The 25342-nt window shown below is 56.0% G+C and overlaps 2 protein-coding genes across 5 annotated transcripts in view; one reads left to right on the forward strand and one right to left on the reverse strand.

Annotated features, from left to right (window-relative positions):
• ZNRF1 (zinc and ring finger 1) overlaps positions 1-20112 on the reverse strand; it is a 183776-nt gene extending 163664 nt beyond the window's left edge. Inside the window, exons 1-5 of one of the 2 annotated variants that reach the window (XM_082489441.1) lie at positions 19286-20112; positions 2428-2523; positions 1700-1805; positions 1503-1593; positions 43-1360 (exon numbers count right to left, since the gene is read on the reverse strand). In XM_082489441.1, coding sequence (XP_082345567.1) covers positions 1536-1593; positions 1700-1805; positions 2428-2523; positions 19286-19736 — 711 coding nt within the window. In that variant the 5' untranslated portion in view covers positions 19737-20112 and the 3' untranslated portion in view covers positions 43-1360; positions 1503-1535. Of the gene's footprint in view, positions 1-42; positions 1361-1501; positions 1594-1699; positions 1806-2427; positions 2524-19285 lie in introns of those variants that run through there. The other variant, XM_082489442.1, reaches the window with a different exon arrangement.
• Positions 20113-20706: 594 nt separating this feature from the next.
• The window catches only part of WDR59 (WD repeat domain 59), a 50484-nt gene continuing 45848 nt past the window's right edge, over positions 20707-25342 (forward strand). For all 3 annotated transcript variants that reach the window (XM_082489336.1, XM_082489335.1, XM_082489337.1), the window contains exons 1-2: positions 20707-20768; positions 24770-24819. In XM_082489336.1, coding sequence (XP_082345462.1) covers positions 20715-20768; positions 24770-24819 — 104 coding nt within the window. In that variant the 5' untranslated portion in view covers positions 20707-20714. The remainder of the gene's footprint in view (positions 20769-24769; positions 24820-25342) is intronic.

Raw genomic sequence — 25342 nt, forward strand, 5'->3', positions numbered from 1 at the left:
CGCCCGCTTCACCAAGAAAGCCAGTGAAATAAAATAACAGTGAATATTTTATTGAACATTGTTTTAATACCATATCAAAACACCTTGACTAATGAAGGAAGCTCCCCCCAAGCTCTGAACTCTTTTAAGTATTTTTTCCCCCGTTTTTTTGTTGTGTTTTTTTTTTTTTTTTTAATATATAAATACAGAAAGGTTTCCCGCAGGGGCACGGCCACCAGCAGGGGAGGTCTCACCAACGAAAACGCACCCGCCGCGCCGGGAGGGGACGGGGATGGGGGGCTGGGTGGGGGGGTCACTGCCATGAAACAACGCTGTCTTGGCATCTCCAGCAAAGCCACCCCTGTGGCCGGGGCGGCCATCGGTGGCCTTCCCCTTGTACCCTCCTCGAAAGGCTTCCGCTCAAAGGAGATGGAAAGAAAAAGGGGGCGGTGGGGGGTGGTTTTGGCAAGAGGAGCCCGGCGGCGGGGGGGGCGGCGGGGATGCTGCGGCTCTCCAGTCTCTGAGTGGTTATAGCTGAGTTAAAGAGTGACCAGTCTGTAAACATCACCGGGGCAGGGAAGCTCAAATCGAAGAACACGCCAGTCAACACGAAGCTTCAGTTGTGGTTTGGTTGGTTTGTTGTTTTTTTTTTTTTTTTTCCTGTCGGTTTTGTCTTTTTTTCCTTTTTTTTTTCCTTTTTTTTTTTTTTTTTTTTCCCTCGTTGTAAACACTTGAAAGACGGACCCCCGCAAGCTCAGCAGGGGGGAGCAGTGGCCCCGCTCCCGGCGTGGGGCATCGCACGCTGCCGGGGCCAGGGTAGAGATCTCCAAAAGGGAGACGGGAGAGAGGAGAAAATTCCCGTTTAGTCAGTGCAAAAAAACCGAGCAGAGCCCCTGGGCGAGTCCGGGTGGGAGGTGGGGGGGGTTGCCGGTGAGAAATGCTGCGTGCTCCGTTTGGCCGGCTGTCCCCCGGCAGCTTTCCCGTTCGTTTCGGGGAGAAAAGCCAAACATCATGGCAGGGTTTCGGCCGAGGGCGTCCCTGGGGCCTCCCTGGCGGGCAGAGCTCTCCTGGTGACCAGCGGCTGTGGAGGGGAGAGCGGGTCCGCTCCGCTTTTCTCACACTGTCTTCTCCTGGATGTTTCGTTTTTAAATCTTTTAAATTAAAAAACAAAACAAAACAAAACAAAGCAAAAAAAAAAAAAAACAAAACAACGAAACAAATAAAAATAATAAAATAAAATAAAAAAATTCGCTGTTGTCCCAAGTGGATTCAAGTTTCTGGGTTTTATTTTTGTCTTCTCGAGGAATTTAAAGTCAGCCCAAAACTCCAGGCGGGGCGGGGAGGACGGGGAGAGGAGGTACAGCAGGTATAGCAAGGTGCCCTGCAAAGGCAGAGAGAGATGACGCCAGGTGAGGAGCAGGAGCCACGGCCACCCCATCCCACCCCACGCTCCCCCCTCCTGCCCCGGCATTCAAACCCAGGGCAGGTAAAACACACTCGACCAGCCTGTGCCGCAGTCTCACCTTAGAGAGAAGTCAGCAAGCACGCCCGGCGGGTCAATCGGAAGGATGCTCCGGGCAAGATCTGTTCACTTCAAACCATGAGTCTATACAGCTGGAGAGAGGAGAGCACGTCACCACTGTGCCACCGAGCCTCGGGATGTCCCCCCACCTGTCCCCTCGCCACCTGCCTGGCCGCATCCCCTTGCCCGCGGCGGTACCTTTTGTGATAAATGCAGAGGCAGGGCAGCCTGGCTATCGTATCCCCCTGCAGCAGCTCCTCCAGGCAGATCACGCACTCGCCGGCATCCTTGGTCAGCACGTCATCTGGGAGGGGAGAAGAGGGCAGTGGTGAGACACGGTCCACTCCGGTGTGTGTCCCCCTTCGCGGGATGGAGGGGAGCCCACAGCCACCACCATGGAGGCAGTCGGGACAGAGCAGGAGGCTCCGGTGGAGGCACGGAGGGGAAGATGAGGCTGGGGTGGCTGCAGCAAACACACCCCCTACCCTCAGCTTCCATAAAAGCACCGCTGAGGAGGGGGTGAGCATCGCTCAGGGAGGATGGGAGATGCAGGAGCTTGCAGCCCGGTGCTCAGCTCGGTAAGCCTTGCTGCCAGCAAGCAGGGGAGGAAGGCAATGACCCTTCAGGGGGGCAGCGCAGGAGGACACATGTTCCCTCTGCCCTAGCCAGGACGGCTCCCTCCGGCACAGCACAGTGTGGTGGAGCAACACAGGGAGGGGGGCTGCATTGCAAAGGGTCCCAAGGCAAAAGCAGCGAGGCCAAGCAGAGCAGAGCAGGGACCGCGAGCTGCACTGGTCCGCTGGAGCACAGCCCTCTTGGCAAGCCCAACCGAGCCGCCTGCGGCAAGCGTCTCTCCAGCCTGCCCGGAGCCATCCCAAGCCAGCAGGACGCCGTGTCCCCCGCAAAGCCTGGCCGCCGGCCCTTACCGTTGTAGGAGAGGCGAGGTTTGCTCAGACACATGATAAAGTGCATTTCCATCTCGTCAGAAGCCACGGATTTGGAGCAAATGGGGCACTTGAAACCTGGAGGGAAAGCAGAGAGATGAGCCCTTAGCGAGGGGAGGAGGAGAAGAGCCCATCCCGCATCCCGGGGAGTCCCCGAAGCCACGGTGGGGCACTGCAGTGGGCAGCCCCTCACCTGCCGCCTGCATGGTGGCACGCACCCCACGCAGCACCCGCCGGGCGCCCGCTCATCCTGTGCCGGCTGCCAGCAGTGGTGGCGTGGGGGACAGCCACCGGACAGGGGAGAGCCGCCCAAGCCAGCGCGCCGGTCGTCCCTGTGCCTGTCGCGCAGAGGGCATGGAGATTGTGCCAAGGCAGCGCACACGTGGCCATCAGCTGCTGCTGGGCCTTAAAGGGCGATGAGCAGCCCCGGGCACGCAGCACCCCACAGCTGGCAAGTGCAGGGGCACGTCCCCGTTCCAGGACAGTGATGTCCCTGGTGCTGTAGCTCAGCCCTGCACGGCTGAGCCAGAAAAGCTGCAAGGAAGGAGGTTTCTCTGTAGCGCCACAGCAGAAGACGGGCAGGCTGGAGCCCCGAGTCCAAATTCCTGCTTTCTCCAGCTTTTTGCAGGAGCGAGGTGGGTGCTCGCCCCACCAGTGCCAGCCAGCAGCCCCAGGAGCAGGGGGACCCCACAGGCTGACATCCCAGCTTGACCTTAGCCCTGCCTTGTCACCCGGACCTGCCTGGTGCCAACCACCTGCTCGAGCCATGCAGACCACCATGGCATCGTCCCCAGCGCCCCAAACCCAGGTTTCTAAGCCGACGCAGCCGAACACATGCGTGCCACCACCGCCACCATGGGTTTGCACCAGAGTATCTAGCAATTCCCTGCCTGCAGAGAAGGAGAGGGTAATTTAAGGACCTGTCTTCTAAAAGCAGATCAGGTTTGACTGCAGTGCCGCTTAAGAGCTTTCTTCATATATATGCAAAGGCTGCTCAGGAAAGAAGAGAAGAGGAACGTACACAAATTATCTAAGGATGAATCAGGTTCTTGTTTGCCACCACGTGGACTTGGCGAGGGAATTTTTTTTCGCTTCTTGGAAGGGAGAAAGTGCAGGTGGCTTTAACGGGAGGCAGCTCAAACCTCTGTGGTGCAAACAGCCAGGATAACTGCTCAGCACCTGAGCACCCTCTCATTAGCGGCGATGATAAATACAGATTACTTCCCAGTTCCCCGGATGAAAGCCTAGGACAGGGATGCCAACTCCTGCCCCTCCGGAGGATGATTATTTTCCAGGAGGGCACGGCAAAGATGAGCATCACGGGTGGTGGGGGACTGGCTCTAAAGGGACCTGCTAAAACAAGGAGCCCTGGAGCCCCTCCGGTGGGGTGGCGGGCTAGCCCACAGTGTGCCACCACAGGGACACATCCCTGCCCCAGCTGGGCCAAGCCACCAGGTCTCCACTGCGAGTCCAGCCCTGTCTGCACCAAACCTTGGCTGAAAGGGCAGTACCGGCAGCCGGAGCCTCCTCGGTAGCAGCACCGATCTGCCTCCTCCTCTCCAGCCTAATTTTACTCCTGACCGATTCATACCTTGTGGCAGCAGATGCCCACTAGCTGAAATAGCTGGGTTTTTTTTTTTCCTCCTCCCAAGTGTTTACCCGCCTGGTGTATTTATAGAGCGGGCTCAGATAGCCTCCCAGCCTGCCTTCTGCAAGACCCAACTAGTCTCCCCTTGCGAGACACCTTCCCCGTCCCCTGGCTCCCCTGGCATCCCGCCTGCCCCTGTCCCCGGCTGAACCGATCCTGCTTGAAAGCGGACGGTCTGCCAGCACCGCGGGCGCCGGTCCCTACCGGGGAAGCTCCGGGGACCAGTTTCCAGCAGCAAGCCCTGGCACGGGGCAGCTGCGAAGGGCTCCCTTCGGAAAAGGGGTTTCGGCTGCAAACTCAGTGTCAGGGCAAAGCATTTGCAGAAGTTAGGTACCGCACGGGAAGACCTCGTTTTCTCTGGTCCCCCGACTTTTTCTGTGCCAATGTGTTATTTTAAACAGCTGTCCCAGATCTGCCAGCTCCGGCAGCACCCAAAGGGATCCTACGAGATGTACAACCGGGGCAAAAGGAAAGGGTCCTGGATGAGACCACCTGTCCCATGGCTGACGGGGCACGACCGCTGGCTGCCAGCAAGCGGCAGGAGCCGGGGAAAGAGCAGAGTCCTTCACAGGCTCTGGTGAGCGGCTGTTGCCAGCCCTCTTCGCTAGCTTTAACACATTTATAAATAACCAGCACAAACACCCGTCACGCTCCTTGGTGCTCCCTGGGCAGCTGGCCGGGGGGACAGGGACCCCCAGTGCCACCGCAGCCACATGGCAAGGACATGGGGACATTGCACGGACGGAGCAGCCCGGGCTCAAACCCCAGCACATGCGCAGCGTGCTCCAGCCCCTGACGCTGGCTGCCGCACGGGGCCGGGGGCTGAGCCAAGCGCAGAAGCAGACACGCTTTCCTGGCTCTGTATTTTGCAAGATGGAGGTGGGGGAAAAAAAAAAAAAAGATATATATATATATATAAAATTATGAGGAGCTGGCGTGGAAAGGCCCCCGGGGCAGGGGGCCGCCCTGTGTCCCAGCTGTCGGCACAAATACTTGGCATTGCATGAGCAACTGCCGGCATCCCCCTCCACGGCAGGCACCCGGAGCCAGGGGAGTTCACCGCCAGCGGGAAAGGGAGGCAAAGAAGGGGGTCGGGATCTCTCTCCCCTTCTCCGGTTGACCTTTGGGGGAAGGCAGTGGATGGAAAACCACCGAGGCCAGGGGACAGCCGGCACCTGACAGCAGCAGGCGCCGAGCCCAGCGCCTCGGAGCATCCCTCCGTGGTCCAGGCAGGCGCTGGGGCCCCGAGTCGATCTGGCAGATGAAAGGACCGCTCCCCACGTGGCCGGCCCCCTCCAGGCCATGGTATTTTCCACGTTCCCCGAAATCCCCGTTAATTTATCCTGCCTAAGCTGCCAGCCCGAGCGACGCAGGAGATTACATTTTGACAGCTGCTCATGGAAAATTCAGCTCCCTCCCTCCCTCCTCCTCGAGCCCTTTCCGCCCTCCTCCCACATGCCTAAAATAAAAAAAAAAAAAAAAAAAAAAAAAAAGAGAGAGAGAGAGGGAGAGGAAGGGCCAAGCTATTCCTCCTCGCCTGGGCCTCCCACACCCACAGGGAGGCTCGGGGGATGCTCCAGGGAAAGGCCATGGACCCTTCCTCCCTCCCAAGGCGCCCGGGGCAGCTGCCGATGCTCCTGCCTGTGGCTTGTTAAACCTGAAGCTGGCACCATCTCCGCAAACCAGAGATGTGCAGGCAGGCACCAGCTCTTGCCAGGAGCAAGTGAGGAAGAGAAGGATGCGGCGGGAAAGCAGGCTGGCCTGGAAAGGCAGGTTCGGATCCAGACCTGGGCTCTGGTATCCTGCAGGAGAGTCTGAGAAAGCCAAAGGCTTTCCAGGGCTGCGAGACACATGTTGCCAGGTGATCTCATCTCTCCGATGGCTTGGTCTAGAAACCGAGAGCAAGCAGCACTGGTGCTCTCCAGGGGCTACTGCCCTCTGAGTATTTTTAGGAAGGTTACATGGTTAATTTTAGAGAGCCAGGCGAAGCAGAGCTGGGAACCTCTGAAAACCTCCACCAGGTCCTGTGCAAGCTGAAAAAGCCCCATGGTTAACCCTCACAGTGCCAAAAGCACCACCACAGAGGCTGACGGGGTTTTGGTGGTGGTGGGAGGCTCAAGACACCTTTCCAATCCATCTGTAAACATCTCTAACACAGTTGCTCCTGAAGGTGGGATAGGAAATTCCCATCACTTGTGTCTACAAGTGATGCCCGCAGCAACCCATGTGGCTTGGGGAAGCCACCGAGTACCACAATGGAGTCAACAACACCATGTCCTGCAAGTGGAAGTGGCTGCTCACCTCCGGGGCAGGCGAGACAGCATTCATGGGAGCTGCAACCCCGTCCCTGACCGCACGGAAAGGCACGTGCCACATCCACGTTCATTTGCCAAATCTTCTGCTAGCTCGGTGTGCCTCCAGGTGGATCACTTACAGGCTATGGTGCCCCCAGGAGACGTGGCATTGCCCCAGCGGTAGGAGACCTTGGCTGGATCGCTAGCTAGCAGATGGCAGAAACGCAGGGAGCAGCACCTCCAAGCGAGGGGAGGAAGACACTGGTAGAGGACAACGTGCCCTGAAGGCAGGGGGAAGCAGCAGCCCAGGCACAAGCGAACGGGTGCAACCCCAGCAACCCACCCCATAGCGAGTAGCATTCACCGACGGGATCCCCAGCTGCCCTGGACCCCGCTACCACAGCGGGATAAACCAGGAGCATATGAGAGCAGCCACACAGACTCCCGAAAATGCACCCACCCCAGGAGGGGTCCCTCTCCCCATGCCCAGCTACCTCACAGGACACTCTGAGCACCAGGGAGCTAAGGGGTAAGCTCCAGAATGCCTGATGTCCATGGGAGATCCGGAAACCTCAGCTGCACAGCCCATCTTCACGTCTCCAGAGAGCATCCTGGGACGCTGGCCAAAGGCTTACGCCAGGTGAGGATGTGGCTGAGCACAAGATAAATGCAGGGAGTATTTGGTCTAAGCAGGCAGCTGAAGGAGTGTCCTGGTGCCTCCTCCTTGCCGAGTAAACCCTGAGATCACGCCTCCTCCCCTGGCTTCCCCGACATCGCCAGCTGAACCACCACCAGGTGGAAGCTAGAAGAGATGGATCATCTTTTAAAAAAAAACATGCTACTGATCAGAACGGAGGGAAAGACCAGAACACCATGTCTATGGGCCCAGTCAGTCAATCAGAAGCAGAAGCACAGGGGGTTGGGTAAGGCGAAGGGACTCCAAGTCCTCCCCTTCCGTTACTCCTCGTGGGCTCCAGAACAGCCCAAGAATATCTTGCAGAGCCAAGATATTCAGACCCGACGTCTCCTGGAAAATAAATTCCCTATTGGCTTAAAGCAGCCTCATTTTTTGAGAGCAACGGTCACAGGACAGCACATTGGCAATGGCACATGGGGTGTGCAGAGCACATCTCCAGCGCTTGGACCTCCATGGGTGTCCTTTTCTGAGAGCATCACCCACCATGGAAGTGATGCTTCACTGGCCTCTGAGCTATGCAGCTGGCGATGCTGCCTTGCACCGGGGCCTGGAGGCAGCTCGCAGCGCACCAAGGATCAGTCCCACCAAGGACCACGCTCCCTCTGCCCACAAAGCGCTTGCATTGAGTGCCTGGAGGCCGGGGCACCCAGCAGGATCAGGTCTGAAACTACTTCTGGCAGAAGGAAACGGCATCAGCTGCAGAGGCAGATGCAGGAGCCAGAGACCAAGGCAGCCGCACTGCCTGCCGTACCGGCAGGACATAAGGCGCCGGGCGCCGGTACTTGGCTATTGTGCAGCACAAGGGTTGACACGAGCGGGGACACGTAGGCAGGAAGGAGTAAAGCACTTAAGCGGCCTCATTTGCCGGCTCCATAAAAGGGACATGTGAGCGTCCTTCCTCCCGATTCAAGGCTGCAGGGAGGTGGGGAAAGCATAAAGGACAGGTCCAGGTTGGAAACAAGACATCCCACCTTCCTAGGGGCGGAAGGGAGGGAGCGCTGGGGGACACCAGTGTGCCAACCCCAAACAAGCCAGGCAGTGGGGACATGGCCAGGCTGGGACATCCCTGGATCCAGCGCTCGGAGAGAAACCCAATGGCGCAGGCTGCTGCCCCAGCAAAGGGACAGTCCTGCTCCATCCCCATCCCACCCCACCATTTCCTTGCTGATCAAATTCAGTTCGGCTGGCTGAGCCAGGAGAAAATAAACTCTTGTAATGTGAAGCAGCCTCCCAGAAAGAAGCCCCTCCTGTGCAATGTCTAAGAAAAGCTGTCCCTGGTTCACAGTGGCTCCTGGCAAAGCCCCCACGCTGCAGGTGTTTGCTGTCAGGTCGGCCACACGCCAGCCAAGGGCGGCAGGGACGTGCCATGGAGCACGAAGCTGGCCAAGGGCAGCACCAACCTAACGCTCGAGGCATCGGGTTTTGGAGATGCCCCTGTCCACTCCCACCCAACTCAAGCTGCAAAGAGGAGACACAGCAGCAAGGAAAAGGCATTGGTGCTCCGGGTGGGATGTGGAGAAGCCACTACAGCCAGAAGGATGCAGGAGGGGCTGGGTGGCATCACATCTCAGCAGCCCAGGGCTGGCTGGCTGCAAGCCAGGAGGCAGAGATATTTTATTTTTTTTTTTAGCCAGCTGGTTTCTTATGGGGGCGGTGGGGGAGGAGGGGAAGAAGCAGAACAGATTGCAATACTGGGTTGAAGAAAGCCGGAGAGTTGGGAAGGGGCAGGAGACACGAGAGAGGGAGCCCTACAAGGACATTTGCTCCAGAACACCCAAAGCCATCGAGCCTCGGCAGACAGACATACCAAAGAGCTACAAGACACCTCCACCGTGGCCCGTGGCCACCGAGAAGCAGGAGGGTGAAGAGGCCTGGCTATATGGTCGCACGGGGTCCAGAGCAGCCCTCCTTGCACACACATCCTCAGGTAAGACGTACAAACAGCCTCTGTACCCCAAGCATTCCCCCTGCCTGCTGCTGTTTGAGTATTGCCCCTTTCATGGCTGCAATTGCAATTTTTGAACAAAAGTACCTATGCTACAGGTAGAGAGCATCTCTCTTCTGCAGTCCAGGCTACATGCAGGACCAGCCCCCCCCCCCCCCCCCCCCAACCTGGATGAGAAAAGCAACCTCCTGGGGTCACCCTGCCTTCCAGCTAGTCCAAGTTTACTGCAGAAACACTCCCCTAGCTGCTGGGAACAGGCTTCATAAGGAAGAGCGTGTAGCCCAAAGCTAATTTTAGCATCCTGGAGAACAGCAAAGTTAAGCAGAGGGGTCCTGGGCGACAGCCCAGCAAAGGCATTAACACCTTAGACTCCTGCCGTTGGGCTGCAGGGCTTGAATTTACTGAATTACAAGCTCATCCAGGGCTCCTGCTAGTCACAAAACTGCCCTGGAGCCATCTCATTGCACAGAAGAGCTACAGGGGTGCCCTGGAGCTGTTTCCCCACCTCTCAAGGGATGCTCAGGGTTTCAAAGTCACTGCCCAGAGAGGAGATGGATCCTGCAGGCACGCCTGGGAATTTCCAAAGGGTTTGCCTGCATGCCTACTTTTTTCCTCCCAAATATTCCTCATGCGAAGGAGGAAGCGCAACTGCAAGTCCTGCTGCGGGCAGCAATCATCTGCACGGAGCCAACAGAACAAGGCAGGGGTCCCAGGTCCCAAAATGAAGAAGCATAGGCAATCCTCCGGCAGCACAGTGGGACGCAGCGACTCGGAAATCAGGAGCAGAAAGGGAGAGTGTCGGATGCTTAGGCTTGGCAGGGGCTGGGAGGGAGCAGCGAGGACACATCACGCGGGGACCGGTGGGGTGAGTCACTTCTGACTAAGCCATCCGTTGGGGAGGCACCCACGGAGTCCCCGCCGCGGTCTCCAGCCGCTGCAGAGCTGCCAGAGGAACTCCCGCTTTCGGAAAGGCTTAAGCGCAAGAGCCTGACCTGAGCCACTCCCAAACGCAACCAGATCCAATGCCGTAGGGTGAAGCTGCAGCTCCCTGGCTGCCTCCCTCCTGACCTCCAGGGTTTTTCCAAAGCAGAAAACTCCTGCCTTGATGCTGCTGAGTCTCTGTCACACCTCAGCTGATCTCGCCGGGAGGACAGAGGGACACTCCAGAGACACACGATGGCATACCCCCAGCTTCGTGATGATGGCAGAGGGAGCAGAGCCCAGCACTGATCTCACCCACGTACCCCCGCTCCTGCCAGGAAGCAATCCCACCTGGGTCCTGGGATGCCTCCTCCCCAGGCACCCACCCCACGGCAGCACCGCACAAACAGTGTGCGGAGGGTTTCCTGCAGCACTTCATGCCTGAGCCATGGTGGCAGGAGTTACTGGGGCAACTGGTTTTCATCAGTGTGAGACCCCTGGGGTGCATGGGAAGGATGGAGCATTGCTTTTCAGGGTAGAGAAAGGGCAACTTTTATATAGCGGGCAGCAAACGGAGCATGGAAGGCACATGGACCTACGCCCACAGGCAGCGCATGGCTGTGAAACGCTTACGGCCACTTAACACTGGTTGTTTCTGCAGAAAGACAGACACTGGTAGAAAAAAATCCTAGGGAGGAGCACGCTGCAAAGCAAACCCTAACCTCACCTGCCCCTGGTTCCTCGCGCGGTAGAAAGAGATTCATGGCAGAGAGCATCTCCCTGCTCCCCAAGGGGGTCTGTGACTGCCAAGGGATTCCTGGGGAATGCTACCAGGACAGCTGGAAAGGAAAAAGTGGGGTGCAGTTATGCAGGATGATCACACACCTCTGCTGTGCGTGGTGCAGGAGGCGAAGGATGCTTGATAGCACCGAGCTGCCTGGTCAGGCAGCATGAGCTCCCCTTCTCCAGCCAGAGGCTGGGGATTTGGGATATACCCTTGTGCTAGGGGATAGCACACGACTCGCTCTCGCTCCAGAGAGGCCCTATCCTGTGTGCTTTCCGGCTGCCTTTGCAGCATGGAGGTGGCTGGCAGACAGAGCCAGGCTTTCTGCAGTGCCAGGAGCCAAACCTCTGAAACACAAAGCACAACGTCTCGGAGGAATGAACCCCTCGGCGACCAGCAGGGTCTGCCCACGCCAGATCCTGCTTGCAGAGGCAGGAGGGGCTGCACACCGTGCCACAGGCAGGAAAAATCCTGCCTGGCTGTCCCACCTTCTCTGCTTCTTCTTCCCCTTCACTGCAAGGTGTGCCACCCTCCAACATGGGAAGGGATGAGCTGCCTCGCAGCCAGCGGCCACTGGGAGCAGGAGGGGGATAGCCGGGCTGCAGATGACAAAAATCCCAGCTGTAGGATGGATTTCAAGCTCTCTCTTCCCCAGGAGAAAGGAGAAACACCAAGGCAACACGCAGAGGAGCACAGTGTACCCCGACTTCCAGAGCTGGCCAGGGGGAAGCAGAATTCCCCCATGAAACACTCACCAGGACTGGCCGCAGGGTGCTGCCTGCTTCGTACCTGGCTATGGGGAGCAAAAAGGCATCTATAACCACCCTCAAGATCCAGGCAAATAGCAGGCTTCAAGGGCTACAAAATGAACACTGCAATAAATAAGAGGATGGACGATAGCTTCAAAGCAGCAAGATGCGGCTGGGGATAACCCGAAATGCCGAGGCAGCTCGGGCAGGGTGCTCAGCCTCACCCCATCCTGCTCAGCGTAAGCTTAACAGAAGGCTGGCCCCAAAACCGACCTCAACCCATATTGACTCGACCTCCCTGCAGACGGTAATTTAAGCCATCTGGCTACAGCCGACCCCCCCCCCCCCCATTCTCCCCGGCTACAGATGTACAGGCCTTGGATGGATGGATTGAAAGGTGGATCTAATTCCCCTGCAGCACTTCCGACGAAATGCAGCTCCATCACCTTGTAGGGAGAGCTCCCAAACGAATTGCTGCAATTACCCCGGCTGCAGGAGAAACTGCTGGTTTTCCCTCGCTGGCGACAAAGACTTCTCCAAAAAACAACCCCCAAAACACCCACCGTGCCAATCGTCTGGGATGCGCAAGAAGGGAGCCCCCGGCACCACCCTCCGTGATCAGAGAAACGCACAGCCATGGCGAAAGGCGAGCGGAGAATGAAGCCAGCTGCCTTTTGAGGCAGCAACAGGCAAAAAGGACATGGAAACTCCTCCATGCTAGCAGCCCCAGTCCAGGAGGCAACAAAATGCTGGGCACGGATGAGGGACAGGGGAAGCATCACTCAGTTCTCCTGCCTGACTGCTGCTTTCCTTCTCTCGCGTTGCAGGCAGCTGGCCTCTAAAAATACCCGCTGTTGTCACGCCGTCCTGCCTGCGAGGGCCAGGAAGCAGCTCTGAGCAGCTTTCAGTTCAATTCTTCATCTGTGCCACCGTGTTTCCCCTCACCAGGGCTCGTCCCAGACCCATTTCTGGGCCTGGTAGGTGATAGTCTCTCGGGAACCATGGCCATAACCTGACACAGCCTCAACGAGACGAGGGCGCTCACCGGGAATATACAGCCCCAGGAAATTTCTGCTAGCATTGCTAAAACTAGCAAAAGGGTAAATATTTCCACTGCACCTCTCTCTCTGCTCCTCTACAAAGTGCCACAAGACTGTCGCGCAAGGTGCACGGTCTTGTTTTGGTGCTGTTGATGGGAGGCCCACGGCCGCATAAGTGTGCGCAGGGGTGGAGAGCCACGAATTTCCTGAGTTAATTGCCCGCACGCTCCCAAGCGGCATGACACCCCAGTCATCCCAGGGACTGACCCGCTGCTGACAGCGGCCAGTGCAGCTCGGCTCCGTGGGGAAGGAGGGGAGAGAGGAGTCAGCTCCATCTCGGAGATGCACTGCAGCCTCTCCAACAGCGAGGCACCATCCCTGCGGGCAAACCTTGTACCAAAAAACCTCCAGCTGCCCACAGACCCACCATCAGGGCTTAGGGAAGGACAATGCCAGCACTAAGCGATGCATCCACTTGAGTTCAACCGGCCACATGCAGCACAAATCCCGCAGCGCACAGGCATGGGGACCGTGGCAGGGAGCATCACACCGAGCCCCACACCGACAGCACAGAGACCAGCTGCGAGGACCTGCCTGCCAGCTCCCCAGCCATCCCCATCACCCTCCTCAAACCCCAGGCTGTGCGGGACCCGCAGCGGGCTGGAAAGCTAAACCACACCAAGAGAAAAACAGCCCCTGCCCCCCCCGCCACAGCAGGGACTCCCCTCCCCTGCCAGCAGTCCAGCAGGGCAGGAAACCCGCCGGCAGCCGGGCTCTGCCCACGGGAAACGCTGTGCAGCGGCACGAGAAGAGGCCCCAGGCCAGCAGAGCTTCCTGCAGCTGCACCTCCCGACAGCCTCCCACCAGAAAACGCCGAGCAAAAGCATTCGGCCAAGCAGCGCCCGCAAGGGACAGCGGGAACATCCCCAGGGGGAGACTCAAGCTCCCATTGGGTTCATCTGCATCCAAAAGTTTCCCGGTGCTGGCAAGACCTCTAAGGCCCAACTTTAACCACTCCTGCTCTATCTGAAATAAAGAAATGGGTCTGCCTCTACAGGGAGAGGCTCGTTGTATAGCTTGATGCAGAGCCACACCAGAGCAGGTGGGTAAAACGCTCTGCATCAGGGCCTGCTGCTTTACAGCGTCACTCGGTGTAAGCCACTCACGAGCCCTTATGATTTCAATTTTCAAGGGGACCAGGAGAAAGCCAGGTGACATTTACTCAACCCCAAGTATTCAGCACATCTGGGCTTTCGGCATACTAGCGGCAGAGGCAACAAGACGCGCCTCGTGGTTGCCCACCAGCCAGCCAGGGTGCCACAGGACTGGTTCCTGCAGAGGGAATTCATTCAGACAAAGAGCTCTTTGCTGCCTGTCTGATTTGTCACACGGGAGATTACATCGGAGGAAAAAAAGCTTTTTTTTTTTCTTCCCCTCCAAAGTGGGTTTTTCTCCCTCCCTGCGTTTCTCTTGAAATTAATTTTCGGCATTTAGCAGCATTTTCCCATGACTCTCCGCGGCTCCCTTGGCTGGGCGCCAGCCCTGGTACCGCTCCTCCACCAAAGATGTCTGCATCTGATTGATCCTCCGGCCAGCAAACGAGCGAGAGAGAGAGGAGAGGAGCCCTAATAGCACATTAATAAATAAGAGAAGCCTTTACGGTTATTCCACTCACCGAAACAAACATCTCAGCAAAACAAACCAACATGGGATAAACTTACGTCACGGGCCGGGAAGACAATCCTGGCTGGGAAGTGGGTCAGCCCAGGGAGCACGAGAGCATCGTTTTCAGCATCCCTGGAGCATACGTGTGTGCTGAGGAGGGGGGAGAGGGCACCCGGCTCCCCTGCGCTGATTTATGCACAGGTTTAGAGAGGAGCGAGCCCAGCCAAGCCAGTTAGCACGCGCAGCAATTAGTGCCTCGCTCCTGGGCAAGGCGGCCGAGAGATTTCAGAGGGCACCGGAGTGGCAAGGCAGTGCAGCGACAGCCTGCACTAGCTCTCGCTGCGGAGACCGAAGATAACCGCCGCCGTCGGCTTCTCACGCACAACGCCAACGTTGACACACTTAAACTTCATCTCCAGGCTGCGGGTCTGGTATGCATTAAAGCTGCCTTCGAGTCTCCCATCTTCTGGTATTCAGTGCTTCATTTTTCCAAGGTAGCTGCTGCCTCTTCCCCCGGCCGCGGGCGTATGCTGTCCTGCAGGCAGCTCAGAGAAGGCAGAAGTGGAAGAGCAACCCCTCCAGACCCGGGGAGTCCAACCGCTGAATATCTCTGGCCTAGAGAGTCATAAGCACCATTCCTGCACCGTTTCCCAAACAATCCGCAGGCTTGGCATCGCTGTGGGTGCCCGACCTGGCTGCCAGGCGGTCACCAGCACCAAAGCCACAAAAAGATGGTTTGAGGACAGTCTCCTTCAGAAATTTCAACTGGCAAAAATAGATTCACAATGGCAAGTTCCTGCAGACCTTGGGGTGCCCTTGCCCTGACCTAGCCCCTGTAGAGGGGGGTGAGAAGCACATATGATGTCTGGATGTTGAAAAGTTGGTGGCAGGAAAGTCAGGGCTGAAAGCGGACTCCCTCCAGCAGCCTGCTGGCTAGCTAGCTAAAATTAAGCCTTCTGGTTTTGCTGCAGAGATTGCAATGGCAGGATTAGCTCAGGAGTGAGGATCACCAAGCACCAGTAAGAAAACGCTCAGGACTCGAAGCTGTTGGAGCACAGCAAGGGTACACCACAGACCTGCCTCTTCCCAGTTGGGCAGAGACCGGGGCTGCCCAACGCAAGTATTCACACACACCTTCAGCTCACCTCCCAACAAGCAATCCCTATTTCACATCCCTTACTCCAGAGCCAGATCAAAGAGCGCTTGCAGCTTGTTTGACGTTCTAACCCTGTCTGGAGGAGGACCCAGCCCAGCACCCTGGTTGCCGTCTATGCGCCAGGCACCCATCTCCCCCAGGCTGGGCCCTCCTGCTCTGGACAAGGCACTGCTGAGAATGAAGCAGCTCACTTGGCAAAGGAGACCTCCCAACCTTGCTGCGGCCAGCATCCAGGACAAACAGCTGGTTTTGTCAGTGCACGGAAAGCCTGCGACATTCCTGATGGCTCCGCACAGAAGGATGAGCTAGGCATTTCCTTGGGCTAGCCGGCAGACAGGGAGATATGGATTTATTAGAGCTTCAAACACTCAAGGGCTTTGGGTGATGAGGGGGATTTCCAGATAAACTTTAAGCTACTTACAGCCTCTACAAACTCCCCAAGATCCTCTGATGAAGATGAATAACACGAGCAATACTAAGAGAACCACACAAAGCTGGAGACATGCAGCATTAAACCACACACGTTTCCTTTTTCTCCCTTCTTCCTACTAGCCTTGGCTTTGCCGAGAAGACCTAATGGTCACAAAGCTACAGGGACAGGGTCAAGTGCTACAAGCAAATTCCAAAGTTGCAAAAGAGGTTTTGTCATCTTCCACCAGCATAGGCCAAAAAGCTGATCTCAGAAACCCTGGGCAGACAGGGAAATCCCAGAGCAGTTTCAGGCGGAGCTGGAGCGGTTACATCACTGGTGTGAATGGCAGACACACTTGGGAAAACCCCCGTCGGGAAACAGGATACACTTACCCAGGGAGGTGCTGTCCCCTTGGAGAAAGGGACAAGCTCCACCACAAAGGTCAGAGCCCCCCTCTACCCTGTTTGAAAGACTCATTTAGGCTTTGCTATCCTTAACAGCAGCAGCTTTCCTCTCCTGGCCCTGGAAAGGGTAGAGGCCATCAGTACGTACTGCTCCTCCCATCCCTGTGCCCTGACAGCAATTCAGCAGTGGGCTCTCCTCACCAACCACCGTGACCCACAGCACCCTACAGTGGTGCTGCAGCATATGCTGGTCCTGGGGACCACTTCTCAACCCTGCTCCATGCTGGCTTCCCAAGAGCAGTGCTCCTCTCTCCCTCTCCAGGCACACCTGGCTCTTCTGCAAGCCTTTGACCACAGAGAAGGGAAGGAGCGACACCAGCCAGGGAGAAGAGAGCTCAGCCTGTCCCAGCTCGCCCCTCGGGGTCCCTGCTGATGGGGGCAGATGAGCCATGAAGCAGCCGGAGAGGTGCACAACATCAGCATCGCAGATAAAGGGAGCAGCAAGGCGCCAAGCCTATCTGTGTGCTCCCGTTATCGCGGACACTCTGCTGCAATGACAGCACCTTATCACCAGCGTTAAGCCATGGCTCCTCGCTGTCCCACTGAGGTCCCCACAGAGCCCAGGTTGCACTTTGAGGCTCCAAGCTCTTCCCCCAAACCGAAGTACTCCTGGATCTTCCAAGGACAAGCCCATGGACACAACCTTCCCCACGTGCCGAGACTGGCACCATCCAGGTCTCCAGCCTGTGCAGAGGCAGGAGGAAAGAGGCAGGCAGGGCAAGCATCCACCCTCCAGACCTGTTAGTCACAGAGTTTGGGGGACTCCTCTCCTTGCGACAGTACAGCAACTCAGGCAGATCCCCAAGACCCCCAAGCATGCGTCCTCCTGAGTGAGTTCAGTGCGTCAGCGGGTCCCCTCATCCCCACCCTCCAGTCATCCTTCCAAAGGAGCAGGGACAGTCATGCAGAGCAATGTCAAAGCTCCTCTCCATTTATTGGAGCGCTGCTGCTTCAGCACTTTCCAGTGGCTAATGGAGTGCCTCAGCACTGCGAGAGGAGCGGGTCGATGGGGAAGCAGGGGGGGAAGAAGCGAGTAGCTCCTGCCTGCCCTGCTGTAGGTTAACCAGCTGCAATGGGAGATTAGCAGGAATTTTAGCAATCTTGAGGTGGTTTACTTCCCCTTCCCCTCGGTCTCCAAATCCTCCATTAACCTCTTATGTTAAGAGGAAGAACGCAAAAGTTTAATGAGCTCCTAGAAGTTTTCAGAATGTTTTTTAAGCATCCTCCGCTCCTTTAGCTATTAATTAGCAACGAGGAAGAACCACCGCCAGGAGAGGCTTCAGCATGGACTGAACTGCTCTCACTGCTGCCCGCGCGCACTTCAGCGCAGCTCAAACGCTCTCAGAGGGCCCCAAAAGAGGCACCAGAGAAACCCAGTTCTTGCAGCACTTCCCGCAGCCCGTGCTGCAATTTTCCAAGGGCACCACGTTTAATTTAGCAGCCTCACACTAACTTGCGTGAGCAGCTGGAAAAAGCTTACTCCATTTTGCAGCTGGTTTATTTTTATGAACAGGTTTTCACCTCTCAGCATTGCAGTTTAAGAACTATAATTTAATGTAACCGATACCCTCTGACCGACCACCTCTACGTACAGGTTAGCCACAGGGTGTTTCTGTAACAAAATCCTCCTCGCTCCAGCACCAGCCGAAGGCCTCGCGGCACTCATTCGCACAGAGGCTTGAGGAATACCTGGATGGATGCTGCACCTTCATTTCCTTCTGTGTTTAAAAACCAGAGCAGCGGCACAGTGTGGGCAAGGTCACAGAGGCAGAAAGTTTGCAGAAGTGCTCAGCCTCAACTCCAGCGCCACATGCCAGCCAGCCCTCTCCATCTGCCAGGGAGGACTGCGAGTGCCCGGCTTATCCGGATCAATAGGAACCGGGCCCGGGGTGTTCTGTCACTAAGGATGCAATGCAAGACACGCAGTTTCGATCTGAGAGAAGCAGCCCCCGGAGACTGGGTAAAGGGGAAAAAATCCCAAAATGGAAGTAGGAGAATGGGCCCCGCGAGCCTCATTTGGCACTTTGTTCTCGTCCACTGGTTCAGTTTCAAGCCTTCCTGAAAATGAGGCATTGTCCCAAGGCGTATTATGAAATTCCCAGACCACATCATGCAAGGAGAACACTTACAGCATTTGCAAGGGGGCCGGGTGGGAGAGAAATCCCAGACTATTCCAGGAAATGCAAGAAGACATCCCTGAAATGACTTCCCCTCTAGCCAGGAGGGGAAGCGAGGACCTCCCACCTCGCTCCCTGCACCCAGCCAAAAACTAGGTCAGTGACACAGCCCTGCTTGCATCCCGAGCTCCTCTCCAGACTCCAGGACACACGGAAGAGTCTGGCTGCGAGGGTGAGGATGGGGGGCAACCCTGCCCCCTCCCTTAGCCTGACATGTTTCCTGCAAGAGAGCCCGGCCGGCTCCCCAGCCCCATTAAAGAGGCAGGCAGTTCCTCCTCTGCTTCCTCCCCAGCACCGTGAGGGTGCCAGCTGGCTTGAATGAGAAAACCCGCTTCGGCCTCTCCCTGGCCCTTTATCAGACGAAACAAAGGACAAAAATTCCTACACCTCGCTTTCAAAGGCTTCCTCTGCCCCCTTCCCAGTTTCTAAGACATGGGAACTGCTATACCTGACTGGCATCCTTCAAACACCTTCAGAAGAGACACGAGGAGCTCAGCCCGGTCTTCAAAACCAAGGGCTCGAGCTACAGCGCCCTCAGACCGATTTCCCCCAAGTCGAGGGGAGAGGGAAGACAACGACACATCCACTGCTTTGCGTTCCAGAGCCAAAACACCTCTCTTCTAGAAAGCCATCTCCCTCCCTTGACCTTGACACAGATGCCGGCCCCGGTGCTCAGCCACCCACCCACCCACCCGCGCTGGGGATGGGATGAGGGTTCTTCCTTCAGGCTTGGCACAACGGGGCTTGACCAACCAGGGGAGGGGGCAGCCCCCCCCCTCCCCCTTTACTGTGCGAACCATCCCCACCGCCGCCCCCGGGTACCCACCGAGGGAAGGGAAGCCATGGAGGAAAGCGGGGGGGGAAGGCTCCGGGGAGCCCGGTACTCACCGCTGTGCGAGCTGAACCACCGCGGTGCGATGTGGAGGGGCAGCGCATCGGCCAGCGAGGCCCTGGCGCCCAGGTACAGCATCCCGTCTCTATGGTGACCGCCTCCCGTCTCCTGGTAACCGTTGCCATGGGCGTACGTGGAGTCGGAGCCCGGACCGCCGCCGCCACCGCCGCCGCCCGGGGCCCGCTCGGCCTCCCCCGCCGCCCGGGCCGCCGCTGCGTACAGCCCGAAGGGGACGGCGCCGGTGGCGGCGGGGTCCATACCCATCCCGGCCACCGAGCTGACGGAGCGGCTGCGCAGCCCCATGGCGCCGCCGCCGCCGCCCGCCCGGTAATGGCCGAAGGGGGGCGGCCCCCCCCCTCCTCCCGGCGGCGGCACGGCGCTGTCATCCGTCGACACCCCCGGGAAGGGTCCCCGCGAACGGGTCGCCGTGCTCTGCTTGCCCCCCATATGGGCGCCGCCGGGGCCGGAGGGAGCCGAGCGACAGCCCCCCACCGGGGAACGGGGCCGCGCCGCCCCCGGGAGGCGAGAGGGGGCGGAAGGAAGCGGGGAAGGGGGGGGGGGGGGGGAAGCTACGGGCGAAAACCCATCCCCGCCCCAGGCATCCTCCCCCCGCCGGGCCCGCAGGGGCGAGGGCGCCCCGAGTCCGCCGCCGCCGTTACCCCCGGCGGGGGCCGCCGAGGGCTCCGGGGGGGGGGGAGGGGGGGGAGGAGGGGGGGGAAGGGGATGGAGGAAAAGGGGAGGGGATGGACGCCGTCCGGGTCGCTCCGCCCGCCTCCTCTCCCTGCCCGGTGCTCGGCCGGCAGCCGGGCGACGATCAGCTGCGGCCCATGGGGCGGCGGGGGGCGGCGGGGGCGGTTCGCCCCGCTCCGCTGCGCTGCGCCGCGCCGGGCAGGGCCTCGCTGCCGGCCGCCGCCAGCCGCCTGGGTGCTCGGCGCCGCGCCGGAGACAATAGAGGCCGGCAGCACGCATGCTCCCGCCCCCGGCCCCCCCCCGGCCCGCCGCCCTTAACCCCTACGCTGCTGCCGGCCGCCACCCGGGCCTGCGCTCACCGCCGCGGCCCTGCCGGTCGCTGAGGCGACGCTGCCCCGGAGCGGGCGCTGCCCCCACGGAGTACAGGCCTTGACCCCTTCTCACACACACACACACACACACACACACAGCGGGGCAGGAACAGCCCGTAGGCCGCCGTAGCGAACCCCTCCCGGCTCGCCGGGCCCGGGTGGGTCGTTCCCACTCGTGAGGCCCGGCGGGCTCCCCGGGAGGCGGGCTCCGGTTCACCGGGGGTGTAATGGCGGGTGGACTACATTTCCCAGCCGCCCCTGCGCGGTGCGCGCCCGCCCCCCCGCTGCTTGTTCTGCGCAGGCGCACTGCCGCCGGCTCCTCCCCCCGCCCCGCCGGCGTCGGGGGTTGCTGGGGCGGCCCAAGATGGCGGCGCGCTGGAGCAGCGAGAATGTGGTGGTGGAGTTCCGCGACGCCCAGGTCGGGGGGAGCAGCAGGGGAAAAAGGCTGTTACCGGCGGGGGGGTTGCTGTTCCGACCCGCGTTCCGGGGCCGCCCCGGATGAGCCCGGCCGTTCCCGTGAAGAGGGCCCGGCCCGGGCGGGTTCGGCGGCCCCGCGGGGCCTTTCGCCGGTCTCGGAGCCCTTTGCGCGGAGATAATGCCTGAAATTCAGGAGGCGTTTTATTTCTAATCATAATTAGATTTCGAGTTTTTTTTTTTTTTTTTTAGTATATTGGCAGGCCTAATGGGAGCTGTTAACGCTTCCCACACGTCTTTCCTTGTTTTTCCTCTGAGAGCATTATACCTACTTCTCGGCTGCAATATAAACTGTCGTGTATTGCTCGGTTAGCAGGAAAAGCAGGTTAGACTATTTTTATAAATAGTAGAAAGGTGAGCTTTTGGTTTTGAAGTTGCTGGTTACAGGAGAACTCCCCTCAGAGTTTGCTTACGTGCTCTCTTAGAAGCTATTCTGAGGAATGTGTTTTTTTTTTTAAGGCGTTAGCAGTTGCTTAGGGAAGCTGGATACGGTGAGTGAATTATGAACTACTTCAGCGGGAAACCCAGAAAAGATTAAAGAAATGGGTCTGCGAACTCATTCTCATCTAGTTTGTCCTCTTGTGCCGGAGCAGTGTCAGCCCGGCGGTCGCCGTTGCCAATAGAGGCGTTGAGTCCAGCCTGCCCTCTGTAAGCTCGCAAAGCTTTTCCCTTTTATACCTCAAAAGCTTTATAGCGGTTGTGTTTTCCTCCTGGAAGAAACGTTAGAGCAGTCTTGTCTGCTGGTGAAGATTTGCTCTCAGGAAACCGGTAATGAGATAGGAAGGTACGTTTTCCTAGATCACGGATTCAAACTGCATCTGGCTCAGGAGATCTGTGGCCTCGTGATTTGATTGCTTATTCATAATGACTGGTGTGTGGGGGCAGAGAAGGGAGAGAACAGGTGTTTCCATCCTCTTCTGCAGCAGTTGGTTTCAATCTTGCTGTTGTGCAGGCGTATACCTTAATAGAGAGGTTAACCACTGGTATTTTGGTCGCTTCGGTTTATTCTGGTGTGATCTTTCTAGAGCCGTTCTGACCTGCCTGCTCTCTCATATGAAACCAGAGAGCTTCAGCGTCTGGGGCTGCTAGACTACTGCTTCAAGCTAAAGTCATATGCTTGTGTTGAAGCTTTTTTTAGGAGTCTGCATGATTGTTTTTGCAGATGGGAAACCCAGGCTTGAGAAATTGGAACATCTTGGCTGTAATCATCCTGTACCAGGCTTGAGCTCTGCCTGTAGGCCACGCTCTCTCCAAAATCCCTACCCCAAAACCCACTTAAATGGAAACAAGAGTCAAAGAGTGGGCAGCTGTTGCATTTATAGCCCATACATGTCTGCGAGCACTGCAGTTGTCTTTGTTCACCGTGCCAGACCGTGTTGTATGAAAACTACAGCACACAGCCTGTAACACATCGGAAAATCTCTGGGTAGTTTGGGGCTGTTATTGCCTACAAGCACCATCTTTCTGCACAAGCTGACAGAGGTGGTAATCTCTGTACTCTTCTGATTCAGGTGTGACCCACAGGCTCTTTTCAGGCTGTCCACGCTATCAAAAGGAGAGTAAAGCGAACCACATCCAATGGTGAAATAGTACCATTTGTAGCAACTCAGCATGTCGATGGGAAGTTAGCTATGCAGGGAACTAGTCGTTCTTGCTAAGAGCTTGCAGCTCTTGAAAACCAGTATAGCCCTGGCAAATTAGGTGGGTCTGTTGCCTTTCAGGTGGAAAGAATGAAGCTAGATTCAAAACTAATGTAATTTCAGACATGAAAGGGTGTTTTCCTTGGCTTGCCTAGTAGAAATCAAGTGAAATGCCAAAGTAGACGTTTTAAGTCTCCAAAGATGCTGCCTGGGCTGTGGGCTCAGAGCTGGTTTTCAAACGTGCAGTACTCCTACTGTGCTTATTCACATAATTGTTACTCATAAACAGCAATTCTAGCTATCCTGATTGTTGTTTTAGGATAAAAACTGCTTTCAGGTTGGTTTGTTCAGTTTCAACTCCCCCCTTCTGGAAGGTTGTGCTGTGAAGACTGATACATCGATATACCAAGCACGTTAAATCACAGCTGTTTGGGTTTTTTCCCTGTTGCCTAGATAAGACTGTAGTATTGTAGGGAACTGTTTATTGCCATAAAACAACTTCAGTTGCGACCCACCAGCGTAGCAGCCTGGCACATGAAGCTTTTTACTTTATTCTAACTGTTCGTTACATTTTATGGTTTTTGGTGCCTGGAAAAACAGTTCACCAATGTTCATTGTTAAAAACTATTTGTAAGGATTTATGAGATCCTGGTGCCAACACCAGAAAAAATAAACTCGTATATGAAATTATCAGTCATTTTGAATTGACAGGGTTTTTTTCTGCCTTGAGGAAAGATGGCCACAGCTGCATGAAATAGTTGGATGACTAGCTCTTCATCACATGAGAAAGTTCTGGTTCCAGTGATGGCTTTAATGATCCTCATTTTAATTCCTCAGAAGTGAAATGTGTATCATCTGGGAAAACTTCCTTCTCCTGCTTGCTTTTTTTATAAATTTGGTAACCCGCTTCCCGCTTTGTTGTTTTGCAAGGTGCTGTGAAATCTAGGAAGGTGGAATTATTTCTTTACCATTTAGAGAGCTTCTTTATCATTTTTAGAGCTTCTTATTTACAGCATTAGTTTTAGGACTAGGAAAACCTTGCCAGAAGATTTGATTTGCTACCTAGCAAAAAAAAAAAAAAAAAAACAATGAAAGCAGTTTTTTCCTGGAACAGGAATGGTGCAACTTGGCTTGGTTGGGGTATAGATGTAGGCCTGCGGTTTACTGCGGACTCCCGCTGAAACTCCAGAAGCATTTGTAGCTCTTTGCCATGTGGACTCTTGGTCTCTAGTGAAGAATGAGCCTGTGATGCTGTTTTTCCCTTAGTTGGGGTACTTGCAAGCAGAGGATGGGGGTCTGGTTGAAAAAACTATTTTTTTGTGATGGTTATTATCCTGTCAAATCTGATTGAAACAGAGTGGGATTGCCATATTGTCTGTCTTGTTTTAGTGATGCTTACAAGTAGTAGCTGTGGGACATCTTGAAGTCTTGTTACATCCACGCTGAGAGTACTTAGCAGAATACCAAACAGTGACAGAGACATCCCGAGCCTTCAGAGAGGGAGCTTTGAAGATGACAACAGTTTGAAGAATATGGGGCATATTCTGATTTTGTACTGTGAATGCTAAAAACTGCATTGAAGTCATATCTATGTTTATGGGCCGAACTGTTCAGCTTTCCAAGTAAAATTTTCCTTTATTCTCTTGGCAGTTAAATGAGATGATCGGCCGATTCCATTCTGAATTAAAAGAGGGGGAGGCAGTGTTCAAACAGTCTTTTTTTTCTTCTTATGGCATTTAAGTTATCTTTTAGGTGGCTTTACAAGCAATGCCAAAGTAAATTCTGATGCCTCTTAGCCATCTCTCATTTTTGGAGACCAGCCATACACAAATGGTTGCACTTCTATCTCCCAGTACATATATAATTAAATCTGGCCCTGCAATGGAAGAGAGACTGAGAAAGCTCCTGAGCAGGAGCAGAGGCTGATTAATACGGATTATTAGAGATTGCTGATTGAAAGGCTGCAGCTGTGATTGCCATAGTGGGGAGAAGGGAGCACAGTCTCAGTGCTTGTAATGATGTCTGCCAGGTCTTGTCTTCAGTTTACTCTAACAAAGATGTGTTCTGTGCGCTATCCTGCATCCCAAAATCAACTGCTACACCCCGTCATCCGTCTGTGCTTCTTTAATGGGACGTTACTTCTGCCATCCCTGACAGATATCAGCCTTGACTCTTATCGTAGCAGTTTATACCTTGAAGATGAGCTAGCAGGTTTTCCTGAACTCCTCCCCAAAGCTGTGTGTTTGACTGATAAGCTGACCTGACAGGTATAATTTAGTTTTGTTCTCTGTTTTCTCTTTAACAGGCAACTGCGATGTCAGTGGATTGCCTGGGACAGCATGCAGTACTCTCGGGGTGAGTGTGACAGTCCCCATTAGAAATGTATGACAGTCATTTCCACAAGCCAAATCAGCAACCTTCAGGCTGACCTCGATTGAAGGGCTGATGTATTGTTTCAGAAAGGTGCAGCTGAATTCTGTTCAAAGCTTGATGAAAAGGATTCTGGGTCGCATTTCCAGCGGGATACAGAGTGGAAAGGCAGCAACAGCAGCACAATAAAATACTGTCGTGGCTTTCCTGACACATGCTTTCCCAAATCCACTCGTGGGAGGTGGAGCATCATGAAGTACTGTTTGGATTCTGCTTGAAATATAGATAAAATCATTTTCTTAAGACAAAATTTGCCCCAAATATTCCCATGGTGTACTTGGGCAGAGGAGCCAAGCTCTCTGACTTGCTCCTCTGCTGGTTCAGTGGGGGATAATACTTGACAAGAACAGTAGGTGCCATAGACTCCAAGCTGCCAGAGCTCCCGGGAGGGTTTGGCATTGTGTAGCCACCTCCAGGGCAAGTCTTCAAACGGCTCAGCAGTTGCCTG

The sequence above is a fragment of the Vanellus vanellus genome (genome assembly GCF_965231255.1).
Source record: "Vanellus vanellus genome assembly, chromosome: 12".
NCBI lineage: Eukaryota > Metazoa > Chordata > Aves > Charadriiformes > Charadriidae > Vanellus > Vanellus vanellus.